Source organism: Trichosurus vulpecula, chromosome 7, assembly GCF_011100635.1.
Source record: "Trichosurus vulpecula isolate mTriVul1 chromosome 7, mTriVul1.pri, whole genome shotgun sequence".
Lineage (NCBI taxonomy): Eukaryota > Metazoa > Chordata > Mammalia > Diprotodontia > Phalangeridae > Trichosurus > Trichosurus vulpecula.
Window position 1 is genome coordinate 168,809,216 of NC_050579.1, and position 13,078 is coordinate 168,822,293.

The window sequence follows — 13,078 nt, forward strand, 5'->3', positions numbered from 1 at the left end:
TACTCCCTTTCCTGAACCTTGGCTCTCTCATCTGTAAGATGAGGATAAAAATACCATACCTGCATCACTCGGTGTAAAGGCAATCAGTGAATGATATTGCCCAAGAAAGAATATACTGTGGTTATTGTGCTGATTCTTGAATACATCATTGGGGTAGATGTATTGAACAGTATGACCTTGAATTTACCTGAAGGGTAAATTTGCTGTGAGGAAAATAGGTGTTAATGCAGTCTTAGTGGGGAAAATAAAGATGGATCCAATCACTTTGCCCGAACCTTCTGAAGTAATTACTTTGAGGCAGTATCGTGTGCCAGGTAGGCAAGATGAAATTGCCAGTACTATAAAAGTATGTGTTGAAGCGGGAGTGTTAGTCCCTACAACTACTCAATGGAACAACGCTGTCTGGCCAGTTTGAAAGTCAGATGGACAGTAGATTATAGACAGCTGAACAAAGTGACTCCTCCCCTGTATGCTGCTGTTCCAGACACTGTTACTTTAATAGAGAGAATACAGAAACATGAAGGGATTTGGTATGCAGTTATTGATTTAGACAGTGCCTTCTTTACAATCCCAATAGACTCCAAGCAATAGGACCAGTTTGCTTTTACTTGGCAAGGCCGACAGTATACATTTACACTCCTGCCACAAGGGTATCTTCATAGCTCAGCTATTTGCCACAGGATTGTAGCTGAACATTTAGATGAATTAAAGTTACCTGGTGTACAGCTTACCCACTACATAGATGACATCATGATACGGGGAGAAAATATAAAAGAAGTGGAGAAGAGTTTGACACTATTAATTAACCATATGAAGAGCAAAAGTTGGGAAATTAACCCCACAAAGGTTCAAGGGCCAGCTCAAACTGTAAAATTTTGGGGGATACAGTGGAATAAAGAACTGCAAGAAATTCTCCCACAAGCTTGACAAAAAATCCAGGATTTTCCTACCCCTACTAATAAGAAAGAGGCCCAAAAGTTCATAGGGCTATTTGGTTATTGGAGTCACCACATCCCACACTTGGGACAGATTCTAAAACCCTTGTATAAAGTCACCAGGAAGAAATACGAATTTTACTGGGGACTTGAACAAAGGAGAGCTTTTGAGAAAGCAAAGGCTGCTATACAGTTAGCCCTGGATTTATGGCCTATGCAAAATGGGCCAGTGGAATTACAAGTGACTGTGCAAGATGACTATGCGAATTGGAGTTTGTTGCAAAAGCAACAAAGCCAAGTGCACCATTAGGATTTTGGTCAAGGAAACTACCTTTTTTGGAATGCAATATATACCTTTTGAGAAGCAGCTGTTAGCTGCATATTGGGCCTTGGTAGAAACTAAGCAACTAACTCTGGGTCATGAAATGGTATTAAGGCCTAGAATTCCGATTATGACTTGGGTAATGAGTACCCCAGCTTCCCACAGAATTGGACATGCGCAAGAGGCGAACATAATCAAATGGAAATGGTATATTCAGAATAGGTCGAGAGCAGGCAAAAGTGGAGTTTCTGTGCTACATGAATCTGTAGCAAACATTGACACTGAGGGGAGTGAAAAACCCCCTGAACCTAAGTAACAGTTGGTACAATCCTTGGTGAAATGGAATAATGGATATGATGGACTAACTGAGGAGCAAAAGAAACTTGCTTGGTTTACTGATGGGACAGCAAAATATTTGGGACACAAGAGACATTGGAAAGTAGTAGCCTATAACCCCGGTACTAGGCGAACGCTGGACAGTTCTGGGATAGGTGGAAGTAGTCAGTATGCTGAACTGATGGCAGTGCATCAAGCCATCAAAACAGAGAAAGGAGGACAGTGTCATATATTTACTGACTCATGGATGGTAGCTAATGGGTTAGCTACATGGATGCCTATATGGAGGAATCAGAATTGGGAGATTCATGGCAAACAAGTTTGGGGTAAAGAGTTATGGGAAGATATATGGGATACGTCTCTGGTTATGAGTTTGTCAGTTTTTCACGTTGATGTTCATGCGACCTTGACCACACCAGAACGTGAGTACAATGCACATATGGATCGGCAAGCAGAGATTGCTACTGAACTTATTGTCCCTACTCCACCTCCAACTGATGACCCAGCCTTAGCAAAATGGGTCCACCAGATCGCTGGCCATTTGTGGGTCCAGGCCACCCATCGATGGGCACAGGATCGAGGTATTAGTATATCTCACACATTGTTAAATAACAGAGGAGTGTTGTATATGCCACTTGGAAAAAGAACGAACTGTTTGTGGGATAGTAACTGGAGAAATAGCAAGGGGAAAAGTTCCAGCCCAAATTTGGCAGATAGATTATATTGGACCACCACCCTAAGATAAAGGATGTAAATATATATGTACATGTGTTGACACCTATTCAGGTGTACTAGTGGCTTGTCCTTATAAGGATGCAACTCAGAAAAACACCTGTAAAACCCTAGATATTGTAAGTTTATACTATGGAACCCCGATGCATATTCAAAGTGACAATGGGTCACATTTCAAGGGTAATGAAATGAAAAGATATTGTGTATTGAATAATATAGAGTGGATATATCATATTCCATATTACCCACAAGCATCTGGGCTAATTGAAACAATGAATGGATTGTTGAAAGAACAGCTAAGAAAATTAAGCTCTAATAATTCATATCGGCATTGGAAGGATAATTTGTCTATTGCCTTATGTAATTTGAATAATAGGCCACTAGGAGGGAGTACACCTCTAGCCAGAATGATGACCCCAAATCTGGAGATCAGAAATTGGCAAACACATGAGAACCAAAACATTGAATTTTGGACTGTGAGGGAAGATGTCCCACCACTGTGCCCAGGAACACCTGGTTCGGTAGGATATGATTTACATTGTATAGAGAATTTTCAGTTGAGTAGGAAAGAGATAAGAAAAACCTCTACTGGGGTATGTATGAGAATCCCCAGGAATCATTTTAGATGGATATTACCTAAACCAGGATTAGCAGCTTAAGGAGTACATGTATTGGCTAGAGTGATAGATTGTAATTATCAAAGAGAAATTGTTGTGACACTCCAGAATTTGGGTAAAAAACCTGTACTATTTTGTAGAAATGATAGGATAGTCCAAGTGATTATTATCCCCTGTGACAAAATACCCTTTGTGAAAACTGACCCTCCTTCCAAAATAACTCTGAGAGGAAAGGAAGGCTTTGGTTCTACTGATGGAATAAAATTGGGAGCTAAGGTATGGGTGAAACAGAAGCCGGATGATATTACAAAGGTTGCAGAAGTCATAGCCCATGGGAAGGACAACACTGTAATAGTTGTCTATTCAGGGGAAGATAATTACCGAATCTTACCCCTGAACCATATATTTCACCGTGAATAGGTCTACAATAATAGATTCATGGACTCCAGAAGTACGGCTGATACTGATAAATGCCACAAGCCACTCAGAGGGTAGGTGATCTTGTGTTATTAACAGATGAAAGTTTGTATCTGGGGAAAAGGCGTGGAGGGCAATCCTAGGTTCCATCCAGGATGGGACCTTTCTGGCTTAGTTTCCTTATTGTGTTCCCTTTGAAAAGAAACATTTCCTACTTAAGTTAGGCTGTGAGATTGAATTTTTGTATAATTGGAGTCTCAACTACAATGGGATGATTTTATTTGAAGTATAATAGCCCATACTTGCCTACTCTTTTGTTTTTTGTTTTGGTTAACCTTGTTGCTAGTTCTGTCTCCTTTAGGCTTAAGTACCCTACACTTTCAGATGACTGCCTAAGCACCTAGCATTCCTGGAATTCCTGCCAGCTTGCTAAAGAACTGACCTCTGGAATGGGACTCATGGGGCCCGGACAGCTCTATGTCCAATTTCAGCAAGAAGAAGCTATGGAAAATAAGACCTTCACCCCTTAACCCAAGATTTTTATTGTTATGGTATTGTTGACACCAGTTTCCCATCGACCTGTGTAATGGATGTGAAAGATCTTGGGGCCGAAACCAAAGGCAATCAGTGAATAGGAAGATCTTCCCTGCCTATTTGAGGGGGTTTTGGGGGCGGGGCTCTCAGAGTCCTGGGGGGAGTGGCTAGGACTGGAGCCAATGGAAGCCTGTGGTGGGAGGAGCTTGATGAAGGGTTGGAGCAGAGCTAAGAAGCAGTTGGTGAGAGCAATGAAGAGCTGAAGGAGAGAGGAAGCAGTCAGCTAGCTGGAACACATCTTGGAGATTGCGGCAGAAGCGGCAGTGACGGCTGCAGGCGCTACAAAAAGACAGGACTGACCCTCGTGGAGACCTGAGAGTGCTGAGCAGGGGCTTGAGGCCAGTGGGTGGTCTTCTTGCTGGAGGGCCCTGGCATTGTGGGGGAAGCACCAGTATGGCTTGGCTTGCTGCCATAATGTTTTTCTGTGGCCTCCTGGTCACTATTGTGAGATGGGCATAGTGGTTTTGGAAGGTTCTTGTCAGGATGTCAAATTGGGGACACTGGTCTGTGGGTCTCCTACTTTTGAGTTTCAATAAATGCTTTAACTCCTCTGCCTTCTACTTAGGGAATTCCTTATATCCTGCGATTCTGGACCATTCAGGCATATTCATGGTTATCTTTGAAGTCATGAATTCTGCCTTAATGATATACTGGGTTGTTGCAAGGAAAAATATTTGTAAACCGTAGGGCTTTATAAACTGTAAATTTAGGTGGTTGTGGTTGTTGCTGTGTTGGTTAGTTCAATGTTATGTGACATTATGCTGCTCTTTGCAGTTTCCAGAATTTGTCTCATATTTTTTCTGCTGCTTTGTTTATTATATTTTTATATGATAATAATAATCAAATAAACCTTTTTTATTATATTCTCTATAATTCTATTAGAGGAAGTAAAAAGAGGGAGGGGTGTAATATGTGCTTGCATGAGCACTTGTCATTTTCAGTGATAGTTAACTTTGCCCTTAGAACTCTGAATCACAAGAAGTTTTCTATTTGTGGATATTTTAAAACTATATATTTGAACTGCATACCAGTTTCTTCTGTTTTGAGTTCAAATCTAGCCAGACACTTTACTAGCCATGTGACCCTGGTCAAGTCACTTAGAGTTTCTTTAATTGTAAAATGAGGATAATAATAGCACTTAACTCATAGAGATATTAAAAGGATCAGATGTGATTCTTGAAAAAGTGCTTAGCACAGTGCCTGGAACATAGTAGGTGCTATATAAATGCTTATTTCCTTTCCCCTTCCTTGAAGTAGAATTTATTTGTTGAAAAAAGATTCTAATTAATATTTTGTTTGAATGTTCACCTTTGTTTTTTGCTGTATTGTGAGTGGAAAGGAAATATTATGCACAAGCAGAATGTTATGTATAACTTTGTATTTGACTTTTGAATTCAGTAAAACTTTGTCAGTTTTCATAATAAGCAATAATTAGTTGAAAATCAATAAATATCAAAGAGCACAGTGAACATTGTATAAATGGCTAGTCACTGAAGCCCAGGGACTGGAATTAAATTTTTCATTTTTATCTTCATAATTAGGGTAAAAGGCAGGGTTGATTAAAGAGCAATTGGGGTTAAGAGGTGAATAGTGGAAGGTAAGATGGTACAATGTAATTCTGGGAAGAATTGAGGATGAGAAGTATTTTGAATACAAATTGGGTATTCTGTTTGTGAAGTGAAAATTAAGTGGGAAATGGTATGGATAAATCAGAACCGAAACTAACTGGGTACAGTAGGATTGAGATGAGGAGGAAATAGGCTAGGAGTAAAGTTGAGCAGGAGCAAGGCCAGGGATGCCGTCTTGCTCCTGTTTTCTCTACTTGGGGCACCTAGGCAGGGTGGAGAAGGCAAATTGATCTTTACAGAGTCAGAGCAGACGAGTTATTTCTTTTGCCAGTCACTGACCAGTGTCTCTAGCAGTAAATGAAAGAAAACGTTCATTTGTAATTTTTAATCTTTATCTCAGTTAGAAACTTGTGATTTTATAGGCACTGTTGTACAGTTGAAATGGCATGTATTTTCTCAGTGTCAACAGGCTTGCCACTGGGAACCTGCATGGTCTTGGGCAACTTACCTTCTCCATGCTTTAGTTTCTTCATCAGTAAGGTGAGGAGGTTTGGTTCAGTTGACTTTGAAATTCTACAATTTTTATAATTTAGATCTGAGATAATTCTTTGCCCCATAAAGATGCTTTCCTCTCATTCTTTGAGCCATTTCTTTAGTATGTGCTTTTTAGTAGAGGTCATGCATATGCGTACATGCATGTGTGTATGTTATTGTAAATTAGGTGACCTCAAATGATAAGAAATAAGGAAATATTTTTGTATTGAGCATTTCAACAAATGAGTTAACTTTGCAAAGATTTTTAAAATTGAATTGAATTTTGTATGGAAGATAATTATTGAATCATCTTAATATTTTCATTGTTGTATGGCTTGACAGTAACATATTAAAGTAAAATAGCACAATAGTTGAATTTAACTATCTTATTTTTCATGTATGTATGTACAAGTGCTTATGCATGTGCGTTTTGTGTGTATGTGACAATATGGTTAGTTAAAATATGAAGTTGTACATTGTATTCTTGGAGTATTATTTGAATTATCTTTATTACACATAACTTTCTTTTGAATCTGGAAAGAATGACTATTGATCAAGAACAAAACAAGTATCTTTTAAAAATATGGAATACAAAGTCACAAAGAGCTTAAAATGAAAAGCTTTTTCCCCCATTAACTGTTAAATATTATAGATGTATTTTTTTTCCTATCTTTCACAGTCAGAATACTGACATGTACCAAAACATTTATTCCTACTTTTTTTTTTTGATGTATTATAGTAAGGGCATAATTTCTTAATCTCCTTATTTAAAAATTGAGTGGTTTGCCACTCCATTCTGAGATTTCAAGGAATAGAGGAATTCCATATTTAATTGAGCTAAATGCAATTTATTAATGGTTTTTAGCCAGCTTGTGTTAAACACACACAAAACAGAGAAAGATGTATTCTCTCTTCCTCGCTGCTCCCTAGGTCTCAGCGTTAGTTACTATTTCTTGAGATTATACAGTGTGTGTGATAATTCTAAGAAGCCCATCTTACTATAGCCTATGAGTGTCCTGAGCTGGTTCAGATTTAGCACTATTTTATACTTAGGAGGATAGAAGAAGGTAGAACTCTTTGCAGATGCACTAATCTAGAGTAAAAGACTTCAATTCTTTTAAAAAGATGAATGATGAATAAACCAGACAAATATGTATGTAGGAGTTGATAGAATATTTATGAAGCCATCAGGTCTCTACAGTTATTTATACATATGCATATATGTTTGTAATGTGTATAAAATATACATATGGATGTATCTATGTATGTGTGTATGTGTTCTCCCTCCACCCTGTGAGGAAAAGATTTCAGTTTAAGCAGCCAGCTTCAAATAAAATGGTTAGGAATTTTGAAGTTTTCATTATCATAAAAACAAGAATTCTAATGTTTCAACCTTATGTTGATTTGCCCTTGTTGCCTCTCATCCCCTTACCTTCCCAAACCCAAAGACATATATATACCCACAGTTGGTTCATCTTCTCCAGAAGTTGACAGTCTAAATTAGAATTTGCCAATGGTCTCAAATTCTAAAATTACATGATTCTATGACCATTTATATGCTTAACTATTAATTTTATAACTTAAGTCAGTGTGTTGGTTCATATTTTATTTTGATTATTCCAGAATTGTCTTATAGAAGAAAATAGAATTGTTTTCGGATAATTTTTATGTTAAATACAGATTAACTATTGAAAATAATGCCATATCTTGTTTCTCTAATATTTGGATAATGGCATTTGGGTTGAACAGATTTATCCCTCTTATACATTAATCTGTTCATTATTGATGTGATTTTAATTTGCGAGATATTTGTAAAAAATGTTATCCTTTTCTATGGGTTGAGCTAATCTTGTTTCTTTTGTATTTGAATAGTTGGAACAGACAATGGACAGGAAGCAATTGAAAGTGGAGCTGCATTTCTTTTTAAGACATTTCACTTAAAGGATTGTGTTGGTTATAATGAAACAAAGGCTCTTAACCAGATGTTTGGTCCCTTTCCATCATCATCTGCTACTGCAGCTTGTAATGCCACTTGTCGGATTGCATCCCACTTCAATGAAGACCATCTCACAGCACTTGTACAAATGACAGAAGAACAAAATGGCGACAGAGTGTTATTTGGAAAAAATATAGTGTTTTCATTTGACATGCATGATTTAGATCACTTTGAAGAATTGCCAATAAATGGTGAAGCTGATGCCCAGAAAGTTATAAGCCTTGATTATAAGAAATTTCTGAATAATCATTTAGAACATTTCCAGGAGAGTTATACCTCAGATTTCAAGCCTGTGGAAAAAAACAATGGTTCTTTTTTATGGTGTGAAGTTGAAAAATATTTCAATGAAACTTTGAAGGGAACTGCTGAAGCACCAAGAATAGAAGATCTTTGCTGTACTTTGTATGATATGCTTGCATCTGTTAAAAGTGGTGATGAACTTCAGAATGAGGTATAGTTGATTATTTTGTTGGAAGTTTTTTATTAACATGCACTATTTTGAAAAAGTTTCATATAATATGAATGCTTGTATTTTGCTTCAGTATCTACATACTGGCTATATTAAATAATATTTACCTCTTTTATATGTGCTCCATGAAGACAGAGACTGTATTATTTTATCTTAGTTTTGTATCCTCCTTAGGATCTCACATAGTCTTCTTTACACAGGTATTTACATTTTGTTGTATTGAGTTTTAAACATCTTCGAAAAAAATTTAGGGAACTTTAACAATTTGTATTCATTTGTATTTTATACACTTACTGATGTTTGGGATGATTTATCCGTCATCAATTATGAATGTCCTTAAAGGTCACTAATTATGCTAAAAGTTATAATAACGATTAATCCTGAATGTTTATGGTTTAAGTAATTTATTTCAGGCTAGTTGCTAATGGACCAATATGATTTTACATGGCTAATAATGTAATAATAACAACAATAATAATAGCTAGCATTTACATAGCACTTTAAGCTTTGCAAATCATTTTATAAATACTATCTCATTTTATCCTCACAATAACCCTGGGAGGTAGGTGCTATTATTAATCACATTTTACAGATGAGGAGACTCAGAGGTTAAGTGACTTGCCCAGGGTCACCTAGCCAGGAAGTATTTGAGGCTGAATTTGAACTCAGGTCTTCCTCACTTCAAATCTAACACTATCCATTGCTCCACTAGCTGCCTAGGATATGTGTATTTAACTTAGTTTTCCATAAGCTAATCTACAACATTATCATGAGACTGAAATGAGAGACTTCCAAGGAAAGTCTCCCTGCTAGGATAGTATTAAGTGGAAGTTTATAAATAATTTGGAATGTTCTTTTCTGAGTTAAAAGTGATTAAAAATTTTTTTAAACATCTTATGGTAAGGTTAGATTTTGATTTGTGTTTTTGCTCATTGAAGAGAAAATATTCTCTACTGCTGTTCTGTAGTATTGTTGGCAGGTGATTTTGATGTGTAATAGTGGACCATTCACCCTACTTCTTTTTTTTTAACTGTATTTCATTTTTTTCAATTAGAAAAAATCTACCTTCTTTCTCTCCTTCTTTCTCATCGCAACTTCCACCCACCTGTAAAAGAGACCAACAAAAGAAAACCAAAACTCTTGTTACAAATGTGTATAGTCAAGCAAATCAAATTTCTGCTTTGACTATGTCCAAAAAAATACTCTGCATTTTGAGTCTTTCATATTTCTATCAGGAGGTAGGTGACATGTTTCATCATTAGTCCTTTGGAATCATGGTTGGTCATGACATTGATCACAGTTCCTACATCTCTAAAAGTTGTTTGTCTTTACCATATTGTCATTGTATAAATTATTCTGTTTCTGTTCACTTCATTCTGTATCAGTTCGTAGAAGTCTTCCCACACTTCTCTGAAACCATCCCTTTCATCATTTCTCTTTCCCTCCTGTTTTCTTGTTGAGTGAAATGTAACCAGCTTTCTGTGTGTGTGTGTGTGTGTGTGCGCGCGCGCATATGTGTTTAGGGAAATGTGAGGTTCAAGTGTCAGTTGTACCCTCTAACCAAGGGGTGGGGGGGACCTGTGGCCTTGAGGCCACATGTGCCCCTCTAGGTCCTCAAGTGTAGCCCTTTGACTAAATCCAAACTTCACAGACCAAATCCCTTTAATAAAAGGATTTGTTCTGTAAAACTATATATATTGTTATATTATTTAACCTGGAAGCCCAGGATTCAAGCTATAATATTCCTGAGAGTTTTTCTTTTGGAATTTCTTTTTAGGTGGGGACCAATTGATTTTTTCTATTTCCACTTTGCCCTCTGATTCTAAGAAATCTGGGAAATTTTCTTTTAAGATTTTTTGGAATAAGATGTCTAGACCTTTTTCTTCGACAAAGTGTTCAGGTAGTCTAATGATTCTTAATTTTTTTTTCTCTTTGATCTGTTTTCTTGGTCAGTTTTTGCTGGGAGATAACTCATTTTTTTTTCTATTTTTTCTATCTTTTGGTTTTGTTTTAATGTTTGTGCTTATCTTATAGAATCACTAGCTTCTATTTGGTCCATTCTAATTTTTAGGGGAGATTGTTGCTTGTCTGAGGTTCTATACCTCTTGTACCAAATTATTAATTCTCTTACCAGTTTTTTTCATAGCTTTCATTTATTTTGTTTTTTTTTCTCTAGCATTCTGATTTCATTTATTAAAAAACAACTTTTAAAGTCTTAAAATTCTTGCTTTATTTCTTCCATAAGTTTTGTTGAATTTGTGCCCAAACTGTGTTTTTCTTTGAGACTTCACTTATAGATATTTTGGAGTCGTTCTCTTCTTCTGAATTTGTGTTTTGAGCTTCCCTATAATCATAATAGCTTTTTATGGTGGGACTATTTTGTTTTTTCCCCTTTCCCATTCTTCCAGTCTCTTTTTGGGTTTGGTACTTGATAATAACACTGGACACTACCCACTTCTTAAAGGAAGGTCTGGGGTGGTCCTGTTGTTGCTTTCTTGGGGTTTTGAGTATTGTGTTATTCCAGGATCTCAGGGACAACTCAGTCTGGGGAGCTACAAGCTGCCAGTGCTCTTGAAGTAGTCTGATATCATTCCCAGATAAATTACATGAAGGGCAGTGCAAAAACTGTCAAGGTAGAATTATTTAGTCATTACCAATAATCTTTGGAAGATCTTGTAGAATGGGTAAGGATGGGATTGGAGAAAAACAAATGTTCTAGTTTTCCAGCAAAGGGGAGAGAATAGTCTGCTAACTAGAGGCCAATGAGCCCAGCCTCTATTCCTTTAAAAATTCTATAACAAATTATTAAAAAGATGGTTAATGGAAACTTAGGAAAAGAAGTGTTGATCACAAGCAACCACTATGGCTTTATTAAGCACAGGTTATTTCAGACTAACTTTATTTTTCTTTCCTTTCTGTTCTTTTGGACAGGCTTACTTGACTGACACATCAGGGAAATACTGTAGATATGGTTTAACTTATATTTTAGGAAAGCCTTTGATTACTGCTTTCTTGTGGAAAAGATAGGAGTTGTGGGGCTTAGACTAAATGGTCTTTAAGGTCTTTCCTAGCTCTAAATCTTTGGTCTTATTATCTGTATGAGGTAGATGATAATATAATTAGGTAAATTTTAGATTAGTTGAATAGCACGGCCCAGAGAGAAGCCATAAATCATTTGCTATTAGCTTGGAGGTCAATATCCAGTGTTGGGCCCCAAGAATCTTTTTTTGGCTTTCTCCTATTCAGTATTTTCTCAATTTTGGATAAAGGCATAGATGGGATGCTTATCACAATTTCAGACCATATGAAGCCAAAAGGGACAGCTAGCATACTGGATGATAGCCAGGTTCTGAAAATAAATCCTAACAAACCAACACTGAAATAAATTACAAGAGATGAAATTGAATAATGATAATAATAGCTAGCATTTAAGTGCTTTACATATATTACCTAATTTGATCATTTAATTTTGGATATCAATATAAAGTTTTATTAGTTTAAACAAATCAATTTCTTAAGTACAAATGGGAGAGGCATGGGCAAACCACAGGTTATTTGAGAAGGAATGTGAAAGTTTGTGAACTGGAAAGCCCAATAGAGTAGTAGCAGTTTAATGTGGCAGCCAAAAAATGTAATGCAAACTGAGGAATTTTTTTTTTTTCAGAATTCCAGATATCTTTATTTCTTTTATTTAAATAGATTATCATTGGATGTATCACAGTCAAAAATCAGGTCTTTAGGGCCATATGGAAGAAGAGACTTAAGATACTTTTTCTGGGTCCTTTTTTTTTTTTCCAAAATTTTTAGTATGTTTTTTAAAGTTTTCATTTCCAAATTCTATCCCCCTTTCCTTCCCTTTATCCCCTCCCTGAGAGGGTTAGCAATCAAATATAAGTTATACATGTGCAATTATGTAAAACATTTCCATGTTAGTCATTTTGTACAAGAAGACCTTGAATAAAAGAAAAAAATGAAAGAAAAAGAGTGAAAAGTAGCATAATTTAGTCTGTATTCAAACTATATCATTTGCTTCTCTGGAAGTAGGATAGTATACTTCATCATTAGTCCTTTGGGCTTGCCTTGGATCATTGTATTTCTGAGAATATCTAAATCATTCACAGTTCTTCATCAAACAATATTGCTGTCACTGTATACAGCATTCCCCTGGTTTTGTTTGCTTCACTATGCATCAGTTCATGTAAGTCTTTTCAGGTTTTTCCAAAATCATCCTGCTTGTCATTCCTTATAGCACAATAATACTCCATTACAATCATGTACCACAGCTTGTTTAGCCATTCCCCAGTTGATGGGCATCTCTTTGATTTTTCATTCTTAGCCATCACAGAAATTGCTGCTGTAAATATTTTTGTATAAATAGGTACTGTTCCCTTTTTTTGGATATCTTTGGGTATAGACCTAGCAGTGGTATTGCTAGATCGAAAGGTATACACAGTTTTATAGTCCTTTGGGCAGAGTTCCAAATTGCTTTCCAGAGTGGTTAGATCAGTTCATAACTCCAACAGTGCATTAGTGTCCCTGTTTTCCCATATCCCCACCA

The 13,078-nt window shown here is 36.4% G+C and overlaps 1 protein-coding gene across 1 annotated transcript in view; it reads left to right on the plus strand.

Moving 5' to 3' along the window:
- The window catches only part of ASCC3 (activating signal cointegrator 1 complex subunit 3), a 399,622-nt gene that overhangs the window by 23,902 nt on the left and 362,642 nt on the right, over positions 1-13,078 (plus strand). Inside the window, exon 4 of the mRNA XM_036767945.1 lies at positions 7,928-8,502. Coding sequence (XP_036623840.1) covers positions 7,928-8,502 — 575 coding nt within the window. The remainder of the gene's footprint in view (positions 1-7,927; positions 8,503-13,078) is intronic.